General features: G+C 32.9%; 3 protein-coding genes across 3 annotated transcripts; all 3 read right to left on the reverse strand.

Annotated features, from left to right (window-relative positions):
- Positions 1 to 4,850: 4,850 nt before the first annotated feature.
- On the reverse strand, positions 4,851 to 5,798 carry LOC144376739 (olfactory receptor 8J3-like). Its single transcript, XM_078045015.1, has one exon. It carries the CDS (start codon positions 5,796 to 5,798, stop codon positions 4,851 to 4,853), a length of 948 nt encoding a protein of 315 aa, XP_077901141.1.
- Positions 5,799 to 14,564: 8,766 nt separating this feature from the next.
- On the reverse strand, positions 14,565 to 15,521 carry Or8k1 (olfactory receptor family 8 subfamily K member 1). Its single transcript, XM_021730653.2, has one exon. It carries the CDS (start codon positions 15,519 to 15,521, stop codon positions 14,565 to 14,567), a length of 957 nt encoding a protein of 318 aa, XP_021586328.2.
- Positions 15,522 to 24,985: 9,464 nt separating this feature from the next.
- Positions 24,986 to 25,945, reverse strand: LOC101958504 (olfactory receptor 8K3). The gene has a single exon (XM_021730644.2). The coding sequence runs from the start codon at positions 25,943 to 25,945 to the stop codon at positions 24,986 to 24,988; it is 960 nt and encodes a 319-aa protein (XP_021586319.2).
- Positions 25,946 to 26,579: the final 634 nt, after the last annotated feature.

Raw genomic sequence — 26,579 nt, forward strand, 5'->3', positions numbered from 1 at the left:
AGGATTCAGACAGTATTTGAGCAAAGGGATCTTTTGAAAATGACTAAAATTTTCCAAATGTACAAATGGAATTTTAAAACACTGAATATTTTATATATATGCAATTTCTGAATATAATATTTACAAAAATATTTAGAAACAATTGGGGAAATTGTCTTCTTTGTGGGCTAACATTTCTTTGGATATAAATACACACACACACACACATATGCATACACTACACAAGGTTGTTCCCTGTAGACTTAAATTTAAAGTTACAAGTGGAGATATAGAGCATGATGACTTTTTGGTAAACACATGCCTATTGCACAAAAATGCATACTTTCTAAGAACATAAGGATCAAGTATATCCACAGTAAATACTCAAGTGTGATTACCTGATGGTGGTGGTGGAGATTAAGTAAAGAAATAAGGATACATGTTTTATTAATTTTTGAGAGCTGCCATAATAAAATACCACTCAATATTCAGGGATATTAACCACTGAGCCACATCCCCAACCATTTTTTAAAAATATTTTATTAGAGACAGGGTCTTGCTAAATAGCTTAGGGGATTGCTAAATTGAGCCTGGCTTTCAGCTCACAATCTTCCTCCCCCAGCCTCCCAAACTGCTGGGATTAGAGGCATGCACCACCCAGCCCAGTAGATCTGATTTGTCATCTGCCACTCCTTTGGCCTGCAGATGGCCACCCCATCAGCTGTGTCCTGGTGTGGCTGTTCCTGGTCTGTTTGTGCCAGATACATCTCCCTCTTTCTTCCCTCATCTCCTGTTCTCATGAAGGAACCAGTTGGATTGGATTTGGATGCAGCTTAAGGATCTCTTTTTAATTCAGTCATCTCTTGAAAGACCCATTTCTAAATAACATTTTCTTCTCAATAATAGTAGTTAGGGTTATAATATATGAATTTGGAGGCAGAAAAAAATCTGCGTATAACCAGAGGAATTTAAAATGAATTAAAATATCACTGGGTTTTGCTAGCTCAATCATGATACTGTGAGATGAAATGAGAAATGTAACAAAACAAAAAATGTCCAGGAACAAAGAACCTGTGAAGATAGATATCTTCTTCACTGGGCAGAAAACCTGCTTTGAATTACAGGTTATTTTAAATATAGGAATAGAAATTTTCATTAGATCCTAATTCAATGTGTTAAACACTGCAAACTGAATATATACTTTGGAAATTTATGTAGTAAAATATAGATACACATATAGCTTATATACTTTTAAAAGCATCATATTTTACTACATGGTCATAGTTTTATGTGGAGTATAAAAATTTAAACTCATAGAATCAGAGAGTGCAATGGTGGTTTCAAAAGCCTAGAGATAGGAATAATTCAGAGATTCTGACTATGGGAAAAAAGTTTCAGTCAGGGAGAGTGAATAATTTCTGTTGAGCTAATGTCCACCAGGGTGACTATAGGTAACATTACTCAACTGTATAGTTGAAATTATGCTAACAGTAGACATTAAATGTTCTCATCATACCCACCAAAAATTCCTGAGTCGATGTATATGCAAATTAGATAGACTATCTTAAATACTATATTTTATACTTCACATATGAAATATTTTAATTTAATAGTTATAACTCAAGGAAAAATTAAAGGTTATATTTTGTTGATTTCTGTTAAAACAATAATAATTTACATACATGAATTACATTTGAAAAAATGTTATTTCCATTCATAATTCAGAGTATATGAATGCATTGGGAAAAAGGTTTTCTTTGTGGGCTAAGATTTTTTCTTTGGATATAAATACACACACATGTGCACACACCATCACCCTAAAACGTTTCATTATGGCTTTGTGATATATTCCCCAGTTACATATTCCAGGCCAAAATTGCTTATTTTTATCTTCAGAAATCAGTTCACCTGTGCTAGAACATCATATAAAATGAACAACAAGGAAAGTTTGTTTCTAGTTAATGCTTTTGAACTCATCCTTGCTGCTGCCTGTATGGGGTTTATTTCATTATGATGTGGAGTAACATGCTATTTACCCATATGTCATAATTTGTCTTTTTATTCATTAATCACCAGTTAAAATATTTTTCTTTTGAATGATTTTGAATAAAACTATCAGTAAAATGAGTGTATGTGTATTTTTCTGCATACATTGTGTTTCCCTGTAAGTAAAAATTCTTAAGGTGAAATTAGCTGTATATTTAATTCTATTTAAAACTGTCTACATGTTTGCAAAAAAAAAAAAAAAAAAAACCAGTATAATTGTGCATTCCAATCAGCAATGTAAGATAACTACTAGAACCAGAGACAGCAAATGATACTTAGTATCAGCTTGAAATTGGGTCCCTGGATAATGGGGTATTTTAAATTTCTTCAAAAATTTGGCTGGAAAAGTTTGTTACTGTTATTGTAATTTTATTTCCCCAATGATGTGAGAGGATGCTGAGGATGATTTATCATGAGATTAGTGGTCATTAATATTTATTATGTGAAACATATTTAACATTTATTCCTCTTCTTGCTAAATTATCTTTTTGATCTTGAATTATAGGAGATAAATATACATTGTTAAATGTGTATGTTTGTTTATTTAAGATGTGCATGTATTCATATATACATATGTTATGTATCACTGAATTACATAAAAATTCTTAGTAGATGATCAATTGAATATATATATATATATATATATATGCTTTCATTTCATCTCTATGGCTTCCTATCTATGCATTTATCTAACTTTAAAAAATGTTCTGTCTCTTTGAGTACTGTGAGGGTTTACTGTCAGTCTTGAAATTGGTATTGTGACGTTAATGTCTACATACAATCAGCAATTTTCTGAAAAATTCTTCTAGTTCTAGATACATGGCTGTTCTAGAGATCCAAATATGTTTAGTTAATTTTTAAAATGATAGTTATTTCCTCTATTAAAATACCCAGTATGTTCTCACATGTAAATAATATTTTACAAATATATTATTACATTAGTTTAAGTAGTGCCGGGAAATAATTATTATTTTTATTTTGACTTGAAAATTCAATTAAAAATAGGTTATCAGTATATAATAGGCTTGATTAAATTCAATATAAGTAATTTGTTATATTTGACTACATATAATTTTGTGGCCATCCAGCTTGCTTCTTAAATAAAAAAATTACCATTCTAGGACAATTTTAATAACAAAGTAATTAGTAGGGTAGAACAAATTTTGTTCCTTCACTTGTGAAAATATTAATCCACACGGCAAAAGAGATAACTGGAAAATAATTCAGTGGGACCCAATTTGACAATATTAAGCAACAATAAGTACAAAATTGTTAGATACATATTTCACAATATTCCAACAAGCTAAAGTTTTATATATATATATAGACAAATATATACATATATATAAAATATTACATATATATTTGTGAACATTTATATTAAGATGGAAATATAATAAAAAACAAAAGGGATTCCATTAAATCACAATCTTAAAATAATAATATAACTTGTAACTATTGTATATTACATATATAAATATATAAACAGATATATTTTATATATAAACAAATATATATAAATAAAAATTACATATATATATATATAAATTTATATAATAAGGAATGGGAAGAAATTTTTATAAAACTAAATATGTCATCCTTAAGGCAACTCTGAATGTGTTCTCATTACAATTTTTTTATATGTCTTTGAGTCTAATTTGTCTTGCAGTATTACACGTGTTTCTTGCATCATAATTATTATGACTAAAGATTTGCTACCTATAATTAAAAACAAACTCTTCAATACCAAAACCCCTAATGATTAAAGTGAATATACACATAGAATATTAATATTCCAGTTTATTTCTTTGATGTTTTACAAAATTTCTTCTTATGGTCTTATATAGAAATATTCTCAATGCTTTTTAAATATGCCTTTATGGCCCATAACTTATGATTCTGATTTGATAATTCTTAAATATACCCTGATCATCCCCCACACATTTAAGGTTGTATAATACAGGTTTAGATACATGTTTACCGATCAAGATGTAACATAATGTATAACAAAATTTTATTATTTATGTTCATTTTTTGGTACCAGGGATTGAATTGAGGGGCACTTAAGCACAGACCCATACCCTCAGTCCACTTTACTTTTATTTTGAGACAGGGTTTTCTCCAAGTTGCTGAGGCTCTCTCTGAGCTTGTATTCCTCCTGCTTCACTCTCCAGAGTCACAGGGATCACAGGTCTGTGCCACCACACCCAGCCTCAGAAAAACCTTTAGAAACACATTTATTTCCTCTAGTGACATGGACAATGTACATAAACATAACTAAGTAAATGTCCTGTAACATCACAGTAGAAGATGTTTATATCATGAATTAAAGAAGATGGAGGCTTAGGGTTAAAAAAAAAAAGGAGAACTGTTACAGAATCTACTAAGCTTATTAATCAAATTAGCATAAAACTGTAGGATGGGATTTACATTTAAAAATACACATAAATAATGTTAGTTGAAAGCACAATTTGAATCTTAGCATATAATACTAAAGGCTGCTTCATTCAAGTAATATTAAAAAATAGACAAGGAGTTTTAATTTTAAAAAACATATATCTGTCTGGAACACTGTAAAAATTTCTTTCATATTGAACCTAACACTCATAAGCAAAACTACTGAGTAACATGTATATTTTGTGTTACCTTCACAACTCAATGATCTTCAATTTATTTTTTTCATTTAATGCTCCTTACATCTGGATTTTTTTTTTTATTTCCAGGGGGTACCTTAAAGTTTGTAACTCAGTCACATAAGTTTTTCTTTTTATAACTTAATGACAAGTAACCTTAGCCACATCTTTACTTGCCTACAACTTCAAAAACTACATAGCTTTGAAGGAACAGCAGGGATTCCTCATGAATCTCCTTAAGGCAGCCTTCACATCCTTGTTCCTCAGGCTGTAGATCATGGGGTTCAGCATGGGGATCACCAGGGTGTAAAACACAGATGCCATTTTATCAGTGTCCAGGGAATGGCTGGTTCGAGGCTGCAAATACATGAACAGCAGAGTCCCATAGAAAACTGTGACTGCCATCATATGTGAAGCACAGGTGGAAAAGGCTTTTTTCCTTCCCTCTGATGAACGCATCCTTAGAATAGACAAAACAATGTTGAAATAAGAAATTAGAACTACAGTCATAGAGAAGAACAAGTTTGTGGCTGCTGAGATAAAGACTACAGTTTCTGGAATGTAAGTATCAGAGCAGGACAGGGCTAACAGAGGGACATTGTCACAGTAAAAATGATTGATGACATTGGAAGAACAATAAGACACAGAGAATACACAAGATGAAACCATAATAGCTGTACAAAAGCCATAGAGATAGGTAAGGGACACCAGCAGAAGGCTGATCCTCTGAGATACCACCGCCGTGTAAAGTAGGGGGTTGCAAATGGCCACATAGCGGTCATAGGCCATCACGGCCAGCATGAAGATCTCAGCTACAATGAAAACGAGGAATGCTCCCAGTTGGGTGGCACATTCATAGTATGAAGTGGTTTTCTTACTTACTAAGAAGTTGACCAGCATTTTAGGGGCAATGACAGTAGAGTTTCCGAGGTTGATGACAGCCAGATGTCGGAGGAAAAAGTACATGGGGGTCTGAAGTTGAGAGTCAACAGTGGTGAGTGTGATGATGCCCAGGTTCTCCAACACGGTCAGCCCATAGATAACCAGGAAAACCAGGAAAAGAGGTATTTGAAGTTCTGCCACTTCTGAGACTCCTATGAGAACAAACTCAATAACCTGTGTGATATTTTCAGGATCCATGTAGGAGTTGGAATTGTGTCTGTTTGGGGTAGAAAACAAGTGGTTACAACCTTAAATATTATTTTCTAAGTACTATTAAACGTGGCAGCAAGCCTTCCTTCAATCATGCATTGATATTGTTTAGTTATTACTATTCAAGCTCTAGGTCTAGGAATTAAACCTGCAATGTTATAGAGTGAGGAAAAATATAATGAGGAAAAGATATGGCCTGGCATCCTGTGACATTTTGAGGTTTTATCTCCTCACAATTTTATTGAATTAAGAAGATGTTCTTAGCTTGCAAACTTTGAAGCCTTGATTCTTAACCATGTGTTATGATGTGTTATACAGTCTTAATGAATTGTTTCATTCTCAATAATCCAATGTTTCTTTAAAAGTACTTGATTTGAGTCCTTGTGGTTTTCCTCAAGCATAGATGATTCTAGACACTCTTGTGCTCCAGTTTGTGTATTCTGTCCTTTTATATAACTTGAGCTAGATGTATGTTTGACTTGCATATTTTACCATCCCTGTCTCTTAGAAATTTGGTTCTTGTTTTATTAACTCAGACAAATATACATGAAGTTATGTCTCTAGGAACAGATTTCAGATTGCAAATTTTAAAATATTAAATATTATATCAGTAGACACTGGATCATTCTTATAATTCCTTGACATTATTCTTTATTAAATACTGCTTCCTACCTGTTCATTCTTATTACTGTTTTTCTTTTCGTTCTACATACTTATGTAGTTCTTCACATTTTCCTTCCACTTTTTACTTTTTATTGATCTATTCTTTTTTTTTAATGTGCTGGAAATTGAACCCAGTGCCATGTTCATGTTAGACAAGCATCACTAGGTTACAACCCAATCATCTGTATTTTTATTTTTCATCATAACTTTAATTATTATTTTTATTATTTGGATAATAAGATAAAATATACCAAATCTTAACTTTAGTAATTTTAATTAACTGGTTTCAGATTTTAATATTGTTATTTTTGTTATGACAGTAATAGTAAATATCTTCAACTTGTATAGTTTCTTTAGTAATTATAATATATATTATTATTGCTATGCTACTTTAATATGGTGAAACATTTCCCTATAATCACTTCCTATTTTATTTTATTTTTTTAGTGTGACAAGACTTGAACTCAGGCACTTGACAAGAGAGCTACATCCCAGTCCTATTTTGTATTTTATTTAGAGACAAGGTCTCACTGAGTTGTTTAGCGCCTTGTTTTTGCTAAGGCTGGCTTTGAACTCCTGATCTTCCTGCCTCAGCCTCCTCAGCCACTGGGATTACAGGTGTATACCACCACACCCAGCTGATCACTCAGTGTTTTAATATTGTTATATGTACATTCTATTTTAAAAATGATCACTTGCACTTAATTAGTTGTATTAAACACTTTTTGAGGACACAATTGTTAGTGCCTGACCCAAGAAAGTCATATCTATTTATTCATGTCTATTTGTTTTTTATATCATATTGTTCTTTTTTCTTTTCTTCTTCTTCTTTTTTTTAACCCAGAAGTGTTTTACCACTGAACTACATCACCAGACTGAGATGGAGTCTTGCTTAGTAGCTTGGGCTTAGCTAAATTGCTGAGGCTAGTTTTGAACCTGGATCTCCCTGCCTCAGGCTCCTGAGTCACTGGGATTACAGGCCTGCACTAGTGCAACCAGCAGTTATCTATTTCAAAGTTCCTCATCTAAACCTATGGGGTTATGTTTCAGAGAGTGAAGATTATTTCATCATACATGTCTGTAAATGCCCAGAACTGTTGTCATTTTCTCTTTCTAAAAATAAAGGAATTGAAAAATTTACTCAGTTATGAAAAAAATTAATACAATTACAATGAAATAAGACCAATAGAATGCCTACCATAATTTATTATTTATGTTATATGTTTGCATCTGACAACATACATCATTCCTTTTCTTGGACTCTTTGACTTATATTTATATTTATTAATTAATCAGATATTTATTGAATTTTATTCTGTGCCAGTAAATGTTCAAGCTTCACATAAATCACCCATTTGTCACCTCATAGACCTGCAATTCCAATTCCACGGAACAGAAAAATTCTGCTAAGAAAACATAAACAAGATAATTGCAATGTGTATTAAATATAATGAGTGTATTAAGTATAATGAGTTAATTCAACAAGAAGATGCATTAACATAACCTGGGAGAATTATTTCATATGGGATATCAGGGAAATCTTTTTTTCTGAGATAACCATAACCTAAAAGACAGATGGAATCAACTATTTAATGAGTCATAGTGAGAACATTCCATGACTCCAGGCAACAGTGAATATGTAGCAAAGGCTACTCTGGGGTGGAAAATAAAACTTAGGGTTTTTCTGTGTGTAAAGTGTAGCTTAATGGAAGAGACCATAAGTAGAACAGGAGAAGAAGAGAATTAGTAGAATCAGATAATATGGATCACCATTGCTTTTCTTTAAACCACAGAGAAATTTCAAGATAGGTGAATGATACAATTAGCTTTGAGTTTTTAAAAAAATGAAATATTAAATAAAATTTAAAAAAATACACTTGCTGTTTTGAGGGTGATGGATTATAGGAATTGGAAAAGACTAGAGGTGGAGTATGAATGAAAATTTTAAAAAAGAAAAAAATACAAAACTACATGGTACGAATGGAATTCCTAAAGTGGAGCCAAAAGTGGAGAAGCTTGGCATTGAGAAAAGTTGCTAAATTTGCTGCACCTAGAAACAAGATGTTCCCCTCAACATAATTCGTATGATGAGTTATATGAGAGATTCAAAGAATAGACCATGGTGAGATTGTTTTTAGCAAAATTGAACAAGTGTGCAGGGCATTTTTAAATATTATAGAATGCAGTTTTAGAGGGAGTGATCAAAGTGACATTTCCAAGATATTATACCTTGTGTGTTTATGGAGCATCTATTAAACATTTAGCAAACAAATGGTAGAATCTAGAGCATACTGATGCTCAAATGAACCAAGAGCAAACCACTACATGTGTATTTTCTTCTTGGGTTTTATTTCCCCTTTGAATGTGTCATAGAGGTTTTGTCTAATCAAGTGAGGAATCTAGATTTCCATAGCTAAAGTCCTCCATGTGCTTAGACACAAATGCCTCTCCTCAAGTGGAACTCCATAATTTTTAACATCTAATTTAAGCCCTCTTTCTGATCTGTCATGAACTAAAGTGTTTACAGATTTATTTTACTGCAAGAAATCTGCTTTATCAAAATACTTTGCCTTATGGCATTGATTATGAAGTATGCAGCTCTCTGCAGTTGCTTGTATGTGATCAGATTTAATTGAAAATTTCCCTAAGAAAATTATTGATTTAAGTTTATAGTCTCAAGAAGGGACCTAATTTTGCATTTGGAAAGTCACACATTTTCTTTATAATTTTATAATTTCAATGTTATAAGCATAAAATTTTTATTTTAGATAATATAGCAACAATGAAATTATGATATATACATTCTCAATGAGGAAAAATGAATTATTTTTCTAGTTACACAATTTATTAAATATGAGACATTACAATAGCTCTAATTTGGAAAAAAATGGGTTGTATTTGACACTGGTTATTAAAAACCATTAAGTATTATTAACAAACCGTTAAAGTATTATATTACTTGATTATATGAAATGCATAGTATTTTCCAAAATCAAAGTGGAGTGGTACATTGTAAGACACAGTTGGGATGTTTTTAAGGCCCTTATGCAAAAATCAGGTAAACTATTTTCTACCCACCTGTAGTGGACAATCTTTTAGGATTCCAGTGTGAGTCTCTACATGACTGCAGCAGTGAGTTTGGGTAGCTCTATATATCTTGGCCCTAACTGAGGCACAGGTGGCTGTAGGACCTACACATCACTAGTTAAATCCTTGGAGAAGAGGCCACCTAGGATTGGCTCCTAAACAAGGTTGGCCTCTAGGAATTTACCCAGATGCCCCTTGGGTTTTCTCTGTGGCAGTCTGAGCCTCTATTATTGAACTGTGTTCCAGTTCCTGTCAGCTGAGTCTCACCGTAAATGAAGTGAGTCTCAGAGTACTTCATTTCCAGGCAGAGATCCATGATGGAAACTACCAATATGGAAGAACTAGGAATGAATGGTCTAGCATCCCACACAGAACAAACTATATATATAAGGAAAATGCCTATCATGCCCACCTTCTGTTGGCATTTTATCCTCTTTCTACTTCAGTAATAGAATCAACATTATTATCATTTCCAGAAACGGGGTAAAGTGGATGTTTAAAAAGGATATGGCCTCCAAAACAATCCTCATGTAATAAAATCATTCTTTTACTCTTCATGCTTCATTTCAGCTGAGAAGAGTAGACAACTGCTAGAGAAGAATCACAATATCTAAAAGCAAAAGCCCTATGTCATATTGGAAGATGACTGTAAATATGTTGATGCATAACTACATTTGTAAACACCAGATATTTTATATATGCATCTTTGTACATATATTATCTAATACAAATACTTCGGATAATTTATCTGCATTGGAAATTAAGCTCAATTACACAAAAATGTTGTCCTTTACATGCTTTAATTTAATCCTAGAACTGACAATGTGAGGCATGATGACATGTATATAAAGCATAAATATATACACACTGCACAGTAATGTATATCTGTAAGAACACAAGAAAAAGCAGTCACATTAAATAGCCTGATGTGTTTATTTGATAGTGATGGCTGTGATTACATAAAAAACTAAAGATGAAAGATGTATTAATTTTTGTGGAATGCCAATACAAAATGCCAGACAAGGGTAGTTTAGACAGCAAAATATTTCTCATGGTTTTGGAGCCTGGAAGTCTAAGATCAAGGTTTCCACCTTCTTTGGCTTACACATGGCCATCATATTACTGTGTCCTCACCTGGTTTTCCCTGGTCTATTTGTGTATTGGGTGTTTCTCCCTTTCTCTATCCTAATCTTCTCTTTTTATAAAGACTGGTTTAAATGGGTTAGGAACCAGTCAGATGAGCATACTTTGGCTTGGTTACTTCTTCAAAGCAATCACATTTTGAGATGCTAGGAATTAAGATTTAAACATATAAATTTGGAGTTGCACACAATTTGACATATTTTTATGTGCAGAAATACTTAAAATATTAAGCTGAAAAAAATAAGAGAAACTTGGCTGACTGTATCATGATAATATACCATGAACTGAGAAACATAATTATGCTAAACCTTTCAACATACTTATTCTAAATATTAGGTTCTAAACAGTTGAAAAAAATCAACCTTTGTTTTACCAGGATGCTTCTGTAAATTGATTTTATAGATAAAATACAAGCTATAAAAATGTAAATACAATTATTGACATTATCATTGTTTAATAGAGTGAAATACCAGAAACTACAAACACAGTTGAAACTTGTATATTAGTAAGTTATTATATATTCTTTTAAAATTTTGTTTATATAGATTATATAAAATGGTAGGAAAGCTTCTGAGAGGAAAATGGAAAATAACATTAAAAGAGTGATATTTTACTACACAATCAAATTTTATGTGGAATTTAAAAAGGTAAACTCATAGAATCAGGGAGTGGAATGGATGGTGGACAGAAGGTGCTGGGTGGGGAATATGTAGAGATGCTGGTCAAATGATTCAAAGCTTCAATTATGAAGGATGAATAAGTTTGGGGAGCTAATGTCCACCATGGTAATTATAGTTAACAATACTTAAATAATTCTTATATACTAGATCGTAAGTGTTTTTACAGCATACAAAGGTAACTAGGTTTGATGATGGAAATGTAAATTAGTTTAATCAAATCAAACATTTCACGTAATATAGGTACATCACATATCATGTACTCCTTATATGTAGCCAAATTTTATTTATCAGCTGTAAATAAAATAACCTAGAAAAATAAATAATAGGGTTACATAACTTTGGTCTTCATTGAAAGCAATAGCAGATTATTTAAAACAGTGCCCTGTGTATATGGATAACATCTGAAAAATGTTATTTCTGCTCCTAAGTATGAGGGTGTTTTCTTCACCTTAAGAAGTTTCCCTGTATCTCTTTATAGGAAATTCCACCATTCCATATCTCAGGCCACAACTGCTATAATTTTTTACATGATAGATTAGTCTGTCTGTTCTAGAACATAACATAAAAAAAAGTTGTTGTGTAGCTGATGCCATTGAAATTCATCCACATTGCTACATGTATAGGTAGTTCATTTCATGCAATTGCTGGGCAGTATTCTGTTTTTAAAATGACATTACAATTTGCCAGACATAGTGGTATAAACTTGTAATCCCAGTTACTCAGGAGAGGGAGGTAGAAGGATCACAAATTCGAGACAGCCTCGGAAACTTAGTAAGACCCTAGTTTAAGACTAAAAAAAAAAAAAAAGACTGGAGAGATATCTAAGTAGTAAAGCACCTCTTTATTTAATCTTGGTACCAAAAATAAATAAAATAAATTGATCTATCATCTATGTGTCCATCTACACACAACAATATATCCTTTTTGGTGGGGGCAGGTGGAGTAACAGGAATTGAACTTAGGAACACTAAACCACTGAGCCACATCCACAGTCTTCAATATAACCTTTTATTTGTGGATAAACAATGGGATAGTTTCACTTTTGTCTATTTGAATAAGAACTATCAGTAACATATACATACATACATTTTTCTGGATGTAGTTTCATTCCTTGTAAACAAAAATCCAGGAAATGAATTTCTAAAACCTATGGTAGTTATTTATTTAGCTTTATTTGAAATTGTCACCTATTTCCCAAAATAAAGTACCATTTTACAGGCCTTTCAGGAGTGTATGATAATATTAGAAATGAAAAACTGTAACTGATAGTTGCAATTCTCTTCATGCTTGGTAATATATTGGTAAATGGTTTCTTGTTGCTATTATAATTTCATTTATCTGGTGACTAAGGGTGTTGAGCCTCTTTATCATATACTTGTTGATCAATACTATTTATCCATAACTGTATTTCACAAATTCTCCACTATTTTATTTGGATGACCTTTTGTTCCTGACTTAGAAATCTGTATCTATATCTAGGTCTATTTCTATGTTGTTCACATATTTGATATCATTGAATTAATTTAGCTTCTTATAATCAGCTTTCAATCCTAGACTAGCATTATCAGGGGAACTTAAATATACATATGTGCCTGTGTTCTCTACCAACCACTTTCCATCAATTCATTCATCAATTTTTACAAATGTTGCATTGTCTTGTATACTGTGCCTGGCAGACTGTCTTCAAATGTGTATTATGAACTTTCCAACGTTTTTTCAAAATTTTCACAATTGCTTTGGCTATTCTGGATCTTTGCTCTGCCATATAGAAGTCAAAAGCCATATATGAGGGATCTTGATTATATGTGGTGGAAATAGGACAAAAAGGCCTGACTCCTCAGAGAATAGTCGGCTTTGGCAGTAGTTACTACATTTAGTAGTAAAATTTGATGCCTGATTTAAAATAAACTTGTTAGAAATGCACCTTAGTTTCAACCCCATGATATTACATTAAGAGATGAACATTTGGATGCTTGGATAAAATGGTACAAAATTCTATTTTCTTTGTTTAGCCATCTCTCTTCAGTATTTTAAAGCCAGAAGGCTTCCTGCCTCCTGCACAAAGTCTGAAGTCTCTATCAGGATGTGTATGCGTTGCTTCCTGAATAAAGAAGCTATGAGAAAAGAATCAAAGATGTGCATTACAGAAATCATACAGGAAATCAGTCTTGAGGGTTTTTCCAAAAACAAAGAAAGAAAGCATTCTGTTAGCAGAATCCACCTTATTAACTATATAAGCTCCATGAGATACTAAAGACACTTAGGAATGAAAATACCATTAGCCTTTTAGTGTATTACTTACTTTTAATCTGTGAATTAAGTTATATTTTAAACATTTTAATGTAAGTCCCCTAGATGATTAGATAATTCTCTTTTAATCCTAGACTAGTGTTATCAGGGGGACTTGAAAAACCAGTTTGCTAGAGCTTGAGAAGCTTCCCTAAAGGATCTAGAGTTATTGAATAATTTTTTTCTTGGCTCCTAAAAAAAAATCTTCAAAGATTCCCAATCTATCCTGAGATATAATGTATTAATTTGATGGAAAACTTCATTTTGAATTGGCATGCTATATTTTATATTCAGCCTTGATTCTGAAAAAAGAAATCCGTGATATGTTATAATCACCTATTTAATTATTTTCTTGCCTCCTGACTAGCTGACACATTACTTATTCTGACAATGCATGCAACTTTAACACCCAGTAACTGACATAAAATGTCTATTACCAATTATTTCACCGTATTTTCACTAGTTAAGACAGTTTTACTTCTGCAGGCCTAAATTCAGCTGAAAATTTGGTTCTGCTGCCATGAGGTAGAGACCACATTAGTTCACATTGGAACTTTGGTAAAATATGCTTTAAACAGACAAGGTATAGAACTAGTTTTAATGCAAATATTAAAATCTAGTTCTTTGTACATAAAGTTATTGTAAATGTGTATGATTTTCCTTATTTACAAACAATATAGATTGGAATATGATCTTGAGCATCATTTGGTATTTATTATCTGACTGCAATATTTATTCTATTGATGTGGAGAAGAGTGCAATTTGCTTTGAGAAAGAATGTTTTATCCAGGAAAAGATAAAAATTTAAGCTGGTAAATATTTATACTTTTTGATCTGATACAGCATTTTAAAAAAGTGTGTTGCACATAATATGCAAGAGAAAATTAAGATGTTAAGTGGGGATTTTGAATCGAATTAAAGTTCTCTTTAGAGCATCTTTCACATCTTTGTTCCTCAGACTGTAGATCAGTGGATTCAGCATGGGGATCACCAGGGTGTAAAACACGGAGGCCATTTTATCAATATTAAAAGCATGGCTGGACTTGGGTTGTAGGTAAATGAACAATAATGTCCCATAGAACACAACCACCACTGTCAGATGGGAACTGCAGGTAGAGAAGGCTTTGTATCTCCCCTCGTTTGAGTTCATTCTGAGAATGGCTACTACAATAAATGTGTAGGATATGAGAACAATCAGGAGGGAGGAGAGCAAGTTACAGCCTGAGAAGATCAAAATGATCAGTTCCAGTTCATGTGTGTCAGAACAGAGCATGGAAAGCAGAGGCAAACAATCACAGTAAAAATACCTGATGACGTTAGAGCCACAGAAGGACAAGGTGAATAACTTAACGGTGAGAAGCAGGGACACAAATGTGCTGTAGAGGTAGGGAGTAAGCACCAGACCCCAACGCACTTTCTCTTTCATGATGACCACATAGAGAAGAGGTTTGCAGATGGCTACACAGCGGTCATAGGCCATGGCTGAGAGGATGAACAGTTCAGTGATGATGAAAATCTCAAAGACTGCCAGCTGGGTGGCACACCCAATGTAGGAAATGGAATTTTTATGCACCATGAAGTTCACTAGCATCTTTGGGCCAATGACAGTGGAATAACCAAGATCAGTGATTGACAGATGTCTAAGGAAAAAGTACATGGGGGTGTGCAACTTGGAATCCAAATGGGTCAGGATGACCATGCCTAGATTTCCTACTACTGTGACCAAGTATATGACCAGAAAGATTCCAAATAATGGTGCTTGCAGGACAGGGTTGTCAGTGATCCCCAAGAGAATAAATTCCATAACCTGCATCACTGTGGTATGATTGCTTTTCTCCATATGGTTCATCTGGGTGACCTGGGTAAGCCAAAGAAGTCAATACAAGTTATATTTGAAATTCTGTCTTCTGTGAGAACTTACAGCATGCTGTACAATATGGTGGGAAGGTAATTCTCTTCATCTCTAATACCCAGTAGGGAGTTCTGCTGCCATGAGGTGGAGACCACATGAGTTCACATTGGAACTATGGTAAAGTAAGCTTTAAACAGGCAAGATACATAGAACTAGTTTTAATGCAGGTATTAAAATCTAGTTCTTTGGACATAAAGTTATTGTAAATATGTTGAAATTGTTATTTTACACTTTTTAATTTTTTGTCATAATTTTTAAAGCAAAAAATCTGTACATAAACCATGGCCTTTACCTTAGAGTCAATCCTTACATTTTTCATAGAAATAAGAAGAAAAGGAATTTACATACCATTGCTAATCAACAAGACAGTAATTAGGAAACCTCTGATCATTTAGTATATGTTCCAATACATCTCAGCTTCTTTACTAACATAAAATCTAATGCCATGAGTTGTTTACTTTAGATTTTTGTTAATACCTTGTATCTGCCACATCTGTCCTTTTTGACAGGTGAAAAACTACTCTTAATGGTGTCCCAATGATACATCCCTCTGATGAAAGAACAGGACCTGACCACACTCTGATTATTCATAAGCCTGAAATAGAGAATCATGGAAAGGAGTCCAACAAAGAGCAGAAAAGAAAATGAATATCAAGAACCAAAATAACACATTCTGTGCCCACAGTTTTCTAAGCACTGTTGTATAGATATTGTCTCACGTGATATCCACAAAGTTTAGGAAGTAGATAGTAATTACCTGCCCTTTCAAAGGCAAGAAAATTAAGGTTTGGGGTGTCCAAACAACTTGCAAAATTCACTCAGATGGTAAGTGGTCAAGTCAGGATTTGAATAAAATCCCTCTGCCTCAGGAATATATTCTTACAAATGCTATTACATGCCATCTTACATTAAAGGTGCTCTAATTATCCAGGAAATAAAAAAAAATGGGGCAGAAGGAACACCAAGTAATGAGTACAATGGAGATCTTTGTTAAAATAGACAACGAAAGCAGTGAGTTAATGTGAAACTAATGTGGCACCGATAATTAACACAGAGTATTAGGGACTATATAACACGGTCATCCTGCTTATTCATGTTTTTATGCTGAAAAAGGTATTTTCCAAAAGGAAAAAAATACTTTTGCTGAACGTAGGGTCTTCTGAGATCCTTGGTGATAGTCCAGTTTGAGCTGGGCGCCCTTAGGATGTCAAAGTCCAGTGTTTCTACTTACCTTCCTGGTGATCTGCTTTGGCTTCTGACTGTTTTAATCCTAACAGAATGGATTTATATTATCTTTATTCACTCTTGAGACTCATTGTGCTGAAGATTTCAACTAATTCAAATACAAACTAATTGTACATAATTAACTACCTAAGGGAAAGTGCCTTGCATATCTGTTAATTATTCTCATTATATTCCATTAAGAAGAGTAAAAAGTATTTCATATTTCAGAGTAACAGAATAAACAAATTGTACAATAGCTATAAACTCTGGAAATTGCAAATTGGTACCTTTGTCACCATCTCAGTTATGTAATATTATGTAATTATTGACATACTTCTCCTCCACATGCATTGAGTACATGGAAGAACAATATTACACTATATTTTATAATAAATTCATTGATCAGGAATAATTTTTATATAAACAATTATAAATTAACATAAAACAATGCCAATAGCATAATTTTTCTACAAATACATCAGTGCTAAATAATTTATTCATGTTTATGCTTTAATTTCTGGCTGTTTTAAAAATTATTAAACATTATAAATATTTTTCAAAAATTGAGTTTTGTACACTTTTACACTTTGATTTCTTTCTTTCTTTTTTCTTTTTTTTTTTCTGGTACAAGGGATTGAACTTGGCACTCAACAACTGAACCAGTTCTCCAGCCCTATTTTGTATTTTATTTAGAGACAGAGTCTCACTGAATTGCTAAGCCTCTCACTGTTGCTAAGGCTGGCTTTGAACTCACAATCTTCCTGTCTCAGCCTCTAGAGCCATTGGGATTATAGGCTTGCACCACCATGCCCAACTGATTTATTTTCATTTCTATTTACTGTCTTGAAGTTATTTCAGCATGTTTTATCTATGGAAGTATATTTTTCTTTAAAAAAAATTTTGGAAAATATTCTGGCAAACGTCTTCATTTTTTTTATTCTTCTGTTCAATATAGTGTCATCTTTTAACTTGGATCCATAAGTGCATGCATGTTTGTCAACTTTCTATTGTTGTACAGATAACAAAAATTATTTTCAAGCTTTTTATTCAGTATTTTGTTTTCTCTGTGGCTTCAGTTTAAGTAGACTATGATGTGTTTTATTTAAGTTCAGGTATTTCTGCCTTTCTTCTTCCATTTTGGTTCTGGAAACTAAGCCCAGGGGTGCTTTAACACTGAGCTACTCATCCAGTCTTTCTTTTTTAGAGAGAGAGAGAATTTTTTTAATATTTATTTTTTAGTTTTTGGTGGAAACAACATCTTTTTATTTTATTTTTATGTGGTGCTGAGGATGGAACCCAGCACCCCACACATGCCAGGCGAGCGCGCTACTGCTTGAGCCACATCCCCAGCCCCCACATCCAGTCTTTTTATTGTATTTTTAAAATTTTATTTTCATTCAGGGCTTCCCTGAGTCTCTGAGGCTGGCCTTGAACTTTGTGATCCTTTGCTTCAGCCCCCTGAGTTACTGGGATTACAGGTTTGTGCCACCATACCCACCAACTCATCTTTTCTTTTTCAGCGTATAATCTATAAATTTTTTGAGTAAATATCTGTTCTCATTCAGCATTTTCATCTCTACAAATTCACTTTGTTAATTAGTTTTTCTTTACAATGTTAATGTTTTTGCTTATTCGTTCAGTGTATTGAGCTTTTTATATATATATATTTTTAATTGTTTTCTTGATAATTCTATCTGAATACATTTTATTTAACTCCTGAATAATGTCACATATACCTGATTCCTCATCTTTCTCATTTGTGACTGGATGTGTGATATTGTGAATTTTAACAGTGCTTGTTTTGTTGATGTTTTCCTGAAAAGATGCTAAACTTTTCAATGAAAACAAAATGGCTCTATTTGAAACTTGTTTCTAGCTCTTGATAGGACCACTGAGACCTTCCCTGGATGCCCAGGTGTTCAACAAGGACTTTATTCTCTGGTTGTTTGGAACTCAGGTGCCTTCCTGTACTGTGATTTCTGAGAATTGTTCAGTTTATAATTTTATCTTATTCTTTTAAGAACTTGTGGATATTCAAAGTAAGCACCCATATTAGAGCTCAGTCACAACTGAAGGGGATCTTCTGACAGAGAGAAGGAATAATGACAAAAAAAAAAAGACACAAAAGGCCAAATCCCAGAAGGGTATCCTCCATTTTCTATAATTTCTCTAAATATCAGTATATTGAATTTTACAATTCAAAGGCAGAGATTGACAAAAGGTTTTAAAAAGCAATACAAAATAAATGCTCTCTTTTCATTTTTGTGTCCTTTTAGTTTCAGAAAATACAATGAAAAGAAGATTGAAAATTTAATATTATAAAGAAAGAAACAAGCATATCCTTTCCTGATATCAAGTTTAATAATTGTTCTCATGGGGAGAATTGTGAGCATCTTCCATGGATAACAGTATGGAGCAGAAGGTTGGTGTCTGTAGGTCAGACAGACAAGAGAAAAGCTCAGGGATGATGAGCATGATGATGAGAGACATCTGGGTGGCACACTATTAGAAGAAAATATACCTTGGAATTGGGGTAAATAAATAGTGCCCTTGACCAAGCAGGGGATATTTCATATGGGCTTCTAATTAAATCATCCTGTGGTACAGTTGAGTATTGCAAATGGACCAAAAAGATAAGACAGTATAAGCCAATTGTTGAATTATTTTGATTTGTTCAGGTTTTTTTGTTTTGTTTTGTTTTTGTTTCTTTACATATAAAACAGTTACCACACAACTTGAAGTGTCATATGTATTAATAGAATTTATATATGCAGCCAAAGATTTTAATAAAGAATAGAATAATTGTTATCAAAGTCAAACAATTAATAATGGAATTGGAATTCAAAATAAACCAATTTTGCATCTATTTTTTTATTTCTAAGTTAATGAAAACCTAGGGTCAATGTGTGCTCTGGAAGCACTAGCTTTATAAGATGGGTAGTGAAATGCGTGGGGTGGTAAGAAATAGGTAAAAATTACTGATCCCCATTTGATGTTCGTAACTCAGTGGTAGAGCACTTGGGTTTCCAGAGACATGGAGTAGATATCTCATTTCCTATTCTACTACTAAATATTCTGTTTTAACATATAAAGCAATTTACAAAGAAATTAAAATTTGGAGGAAAAAAAGGAGATTAGCCAAAGACCATAAGATTTAAGGAACAAAACAGTGGTAAGATTCCACAGGTTTTTTTTAGTTTTTCTTTATTTTTTGTCTTATATATTCCAGAGGCAAAACTGAAGAATCCAGCAACAAAACAAAACAAAACAAAAAATACTTAGAAATGCCAATATGTTCAGGAAAAAGGAAAAAAAAAATCCAGCTCTCAAAATATTGAGCAGGGGCTTAACAGCATAAAGGCCAAACAAGGAAAAGACAGGTTTGGAGTGAAGCGCAAGGATCTGTTTTAACACCCTGTGGATGTGATGTCCAAGAACACCATGTTACAATGGCACGTATTTCTTCCCTCCCTTCTGGTAATAAACCTTTGTCGCATTACACAGTGTCAAAGGAAGCCAGATATAGAGCCTGGAAGTCCATCTTGAGATAGTAATGGGGGCCCTTCTCCATGTCTGCTGAACTATGGTCAGATAATGGCAGTGCCCAGTCATAAAAAGTCCATCCCACTTCAGTATTGACCATGATGACCATGTGAGTTGCTGGCATCATTTACTTCCATTTAACTGCCAACTGCATGGTGATGAAGTGTTGTGGTATCCATGGAGACCAAGTGGAAAATCTGGACTTCTACTTCCACCTTGCAGTAAAGAGGCACTTTCTTCTTCCATGACAGAGAAAACCAATTGAAACATAAATAAGTAAAATTCATTGTCTCATAACATAACACAAAAACATCTAGTTTTCAAATAAGAGAAAGAAATCAGACTAAAAATAATTTTGATGACTTTTATTTGACATGCCAAGAATGAGTAAATCTATAGAGACAGAAATTATTGATTGCATAGAGCTGAGGTGAAGAGTGTCAAAGGCAAAGGAGAACTATTAACAGACAACATTTATTTTGACTCTCATTTCTATTGCTTTGAAAGGCAAACTAAAGTGTTGAGCTGTCAATCATAGAAATAGATCTGACTTCACATTTTATTATTATTTCAAGTTTTGTTTCATGCAAATTTGTTGAAATTTATAGAGTATCATATGAAATGGTTTATTACCATCATCATGGAAAAATATATAGTTAAGATTCACTGAAGACAACATGAGCTTCTGCAATAATGTGACCCAGTGGGGAGTGTAAGAACACCACATGTCCTGCTGAAGGGTGCCCCTCTTTGTTTCTGGATATGGTCTCACATACACTGGAAATTAGAAAATAACTCCTCCCATTTCTTTTTCTAATGTTTTTATTGATGCATTATACATAAACATAATGGGGGTTCATTGAGACACAGTCATACATGCACGGAATATAACTTGCTCCATTTCTGTCCCCAGAGCGTCCTTTTTCCCTTCCCTCTTCCCTTCCCCTGCTCCCCTTGCTCTGTTCTACTTGTCATCCTTCTACTTATCAGTTTTTAAGTTGGTGTTTTATAAATACACATAAAGGTGGAAGTCTCTGTGGCATATTGCTATATATACATAGCAAAGTTGGGTAAATTTTATTGTACAGTTCCTCCTTTTCCCATTTATCCTTCCTCCTCCTTCAATCCCCTTCCTCTACTCCACTCATCTCCTTTATATTTTCATGAGCTGCTCTCTTTCAGAAGGGAAAAGTCATCCTAATTTTTGTATACTTTCTGCACATAAGAGAAAACAGTCAACTTTTGACTTTCTGAGTCTGGTTTATTTCACTTAGCATGATGCACTCCAATTTCATCCATTTACCAGCAAGGGCCATAGTTTCCTTTTTCTTGTTAATCTAGTAAAACTTTACTGTCTGTTGAAATTTCATAGCACTCCTGTTCAATTCTCTACTAGTTTACATTCTCGCCAGGAAATCCAGGGATTTACTAAGTTATCATTTTCGCCAATCCTCTCTTTCAAGGCAGTACTTTTTCTCAATTAAATAATATGTGAAGATTCAATTTCATGGGAATACAAAGGTTGTTATGGATTCTTAAATATTTTTAAAATTATAGATTTCTTGTTCTAGACATAAAATATTTAACATTCATACTCAAATTCCTCAATTAATATATATATTTTTTTGTTTTTAGAAACTTCTTCAATGACCAACTTCATTGTGTAAATTTCTGAAGTTTATTTTCTTGAGGTTGATACTTAAATTTCAGAATTATACTCTCCTTTTTTTTTTCCTTTTTAACCACTGTGGCAGACAAAATTTAGACAATTACATTAATCATGACAATACATACCAAATATACTACTGTATGTTTTCAGGAAAATAGAATTGTCCAGTCTAGAATAATAACATAAATCTCAACCTTCATAATTTGATGTGGGATTATTCCTTTCCTCCTTTGTTCATTTAAAATAATTTTACTGTGGATTTACTAGATTGCTCAAGAAATACTGGATCAATGAAGATAATTTACTTTGCAGAAAACCCAAAAACACAGATTCCAATATACAACCCTGATGGCTTTGCTCTTCATTGATTCAGCAGCTTAACTATATCAAGAGTCAGTGTGTTTGTCTCAATCATCTGAAGCTCATAAAAGAAAATTCATCCAAGAAAGGAAAAGTTGATGGTAAGTAGCTTTTCCTCTCAAAACTAATCTCCCTTTTGGTGGAAGAATTTTTTTATCTCTTATTTTTTCCCTTGATAGAATTCCACCACCACTCTGTGAGCTACGGATATTTAAAAAATAAAATTCTCCTCCTCAATCTTTCTTTGTCAAATGTGATTAACTTCATTGAACAGCAATCAAATAAACCTATTTTAAAAAATTATTATTATTATTATAAATTATATGTTATATAATTTATAATTTATAATATAATATAAATAATAATTTATAATATTATACAATGTTATATAATATTATAAATTACTATTCAGTATGATTCTGACTGCTTAATGTTAATTTCTGCTAATGTATTGCTGCTCTATAATTTATTGCAAATTTTCTCAAAGTTATGTGCATTATCCACAGTACGATCACTTTATATTTGAGCAAATACTCTCATCCAAAATGGATAAATTGACTTATATTTCTGAGTCAATTTCTTTTTTGACTTTTCTGAATTTATTTTCTGTATTAAACATAATTCACTGCTCTTTATTTTGTCAAAATTGTATATTTTCAGGATATATATATATATGTATATATATATATATATAAACTGATGACTTTGTACTGATGATCTTTTATATTACACACTGTGTACTGACTACAATTTAATTAATTATGTTTCACCACCCATAGATACTCTGTGTTTGTATGTGTGTTTGTGTTGAGAGCACTTTAAATTGGTTGTTTCATCAAGTTTCAGATCAACAATGCAAGGTTTAAAATTTGGTCACCATGATGTACATTATGTCTCCAGAACTTATTCATTTTATAATTTAATTTTATGCCTTTTGGCTTCTTCTAATCTAAAATATGCTAATGTGAGGTTTTACTCTCTGTCATCTCAGAGTGACATTAGTGAAACAGAAAAATGACATTAAAAGACATGTAATTTGGGAACATGTAATCTGGAGATAGATTACTTGGTTTAAAAGCTTGGTTCTAATGCCTAATACCTTGGAGATCTCTGTCAAGTTACTTACCCTAAGACCATCATCTGAGGATTGCAAGTTAGTAGACTCAACAGAACTGTTGAGATGAACAAATTAACTGAGACCTGCCTGAATAACACATGTCAGAGAGTAATCAATGATATTGCTAACTGGTAGTTTGTAGGACCACCTTAAATACTTGTTTTAACTACATTAACCACATGACAATATTTAGCCTCCTGTGATAATGTACTAAGCACCTTAAAATTTATTTCAATGAAACATATTCAGTCAATTTTTATTAGATACACATAGTGTTTTTATTATAATTCCACAATAATGAAATAAGAAAAATATCAGGATTATTTTGAAAATTTAGAGTAACTATATATTCATGAGAAAATATGTAGAGTGATGTGGAAAAGCTATGTCCAAAAGACAAGATAATTATATTCTTGTCTACATATCGGATTTCACTTTTAATAAAGAAGGTTTACCACCAGCAATAGTCACTTATAAAAACTGAAATATAAATTTAATATTCTGTTATGTGTTATTATTTTCTTTTACCAACCACAAGTTGAAAAACCAATTAATATATCCACGAAATGAAAATCATTGAGTATATGATACATTTTCAATATAGACCAAAATAAAGAAATGTCCATAGAGTCAAAAACAAAAGCATCAAAATTAATTATTTTGGTCCCCTAACTCAAAAGGTGTGAAAACTACTGGAACAAAAAAATTTAATATGGGCAATTGCTTCTTTTTAGATTAAATTAAAAATAACCATCTATAAAACTCAATGGTCAGTTATCAAGTTAGGTCAATAAGTGGATTAAAAGTACAAAGTTGAGCACATCTGGGTACTCTACAAATGTATCTTAAATGACACGTTCACAAGTGACAAGAAAATGAGATGATTGAGGAAAAAATAAGAGCCAGTCAGAATTCATGGACTGCTGAGTTCTAGTTAGGAGACTCATATGAGGAAGTAGAGGCATAGTGACCAATGAGTAGGATACCAATACCTGTAAGAGTTATTATTTCTGTCTATTAATCAAACATCAAATCATAATATACTATATAAATGATCGGTATTGAAGACAATTGCAAAATACAACAGGGAACACTGTGACAGCTGAAACAGAATGAAAGAGACTGTTTACACACAAACAAGACATGTAAGAGACAGGCACTGCAAGTTTTATTCCAAAGGTGATTAAAACACATTTCCTTCTGTAACTCTCTCAGCATTACCACTTCCTGCACTACCTATATTTGAACTATATCTTCGTAGCTTATCTTATGTTCTATAAAATTGACTAATTATGAGTATGCTTAATTTGTCCTTCTCAAAGAAAGAATATATCTTCAGTGGTTCTTCATTAATCTATGTGTAGGAATAAAAAGAAACTGACATGTATAATACAATGTATAAACACATATTAAACCCAAGTTTTGCTTTTTATTTCTTCTCAGTGTATACAGAGCCAAGATACATGCCCATAACCCTATTCATAGGAATCATCTTGTATGAAGCCTTAAAGAAAAAATATTGCACAAGTTATTCCAGGTCCTCTGTAGAGCATATTTTACATCTTTGTTTCTCAAGCTGTAGATCAAAGGATTCAACATAGGGATAACCAGAGTGTAAAATATGGAAGCCACTTTATCAGTGTCAAAGGAGTGAGTGGATTTAGGCTGGACATACATAAATATCAAAGTCCCATAGAACACTATGACCACTGTTAGGTGGGATCCACAGGTGGAGAAAGCCTTGCGCCTGCCCTCAGCAGACTTCATCCTGAGAATGGCTAGAAGGATGAGCAGGTAGGACACAAGGACAATCAGAAGAGAGGAAATCAAATCAAAAGCTGCTAAGATTAAAATTATCAATTCAATTTCATGGGTGTTTGAGCAGAGCAAAGATAACAAGGGGAGGCTGTCACAGAAGAAATGACTGATGACATTGTAGCCACAGAAGGGTAAAATAAAAATCTTTATAGTGACTAGAAGAGATACAAATGTGCAGTAGAGATATGGGATTGCCACCAGTATATAACATATCCTCTGTGACATAATGACAGTGTAGAGGAGAGGGTTACAGATGGCCACATAGCGATCATAAGACATTGCAGACAGAATAAATAGTTCACTGACAATAAACAGAAGAAAGAAAGCTAGCTGTGTGGCACAAAAGTAATAGGAGATTGTATTTTGATCCACAAGAAAATTTACTAGCATTTTGGGGCCCACAGCTGTAGAATAACCAAGATCTGTAATAGCCAGGTGCCTCAGGAAAAAGTACATGGGTATTTGCAAGCTGTGGTCCACCTTGGTGAGGATGATCATGCCCAAGTTGCCCAGCACTGAGACCAGGTAGATGATAAGGAACAGCCCAAATAATGGAGCCTGCAGCTCAGGGCGCGATGTGATGCCCATCAGAATGAACTCATGCACCACTGAGAGATTGTGTTTCTCCATTCAGATTCACCAGAAAATCTTTTCTGCATAGAGACATTATCACCGTCAAAGGCTATCATGTTTTATGGCTGGGAGATTCATTTTAGTACAAAGTTAGTACAAACAAAGTACATCCAGACATTACAACTTATATAATATTTGGAAAGAAACCTGTTTCTCACAAAAATATTGATATGTAGACTTAGAGGTAGAAATAGGTAAAAGTAAACTATTCACTTACTAAATAGAATTTTCCACTGTCTAAATATATTTTCTTTGTCACCACCTGCAGATGAGCTGCTCTTACCAACTAGCAATTATAGGTCATTTAAGTCATTAAACATCATACAATATCCAATGTGCATTCTTAATTAAACCCAGCACAGATTATCAATATTACTAAGGTCAAGAGATCCTGAGAAGATACATAAGTTGTTAGAGAGCAGATAAATTGTTAGATATACAGATATAAAACTATGGATATGTAAAGCCAAAATTTGTAAGTTAAAACACTGGGTATCCAAAACTTGGATAATTACTGTAATTCTCCTTAGAATTTTCCATATAATTGTAACCACCTTGTCATTTTTATAAATTGCATTGAATTATAAATTGAAAATTTATAACTTATAAATAAAATTAGATTATTCCAGGA

The sequence above is a fragment of the Ictidomys tridecemlineatus genome, chromosome 4 (genome assembly GCF_052094955.1).
Source record: "Ictidomys tridecemlineatus isolate mIctTri1 chromosome 4, mIctTri1.hap1, whole genome shotgun sequence".
In the NCBI taxonomy this organism is placed as follows: domain Eukaryota; kingdom Metazoa; phylum Chordata; class Mammalia; order Rodentia; family Sciuridae; genus Ictidomys; species Ictidomys tridecemlineatus.

Excerpts from the sequence above, each read along its gene's own strand:
- LOC144376739 (XM_078045015.1), bottom strand. The coding sequence starts at position 5,798 with ATGGATCCTGAAAATATCACACAGGTTATTGAGTTTGTTCTCATAGGA.
- Or8k1 (XM_021730653.2), bottom strand. The coding sequence starts at position 15,521 with ATGAACCATATGGAGAAAAGCAATCATACCACAGTGATGCAGGTTATG.
- LOC101958504 (XM_021730644.2), bottom strand. The coding sequence starts at position 25,945 with ATGGAGAAACACAATCTCTCAGTGGTGCATGAGTTCATTCTGATGGGC.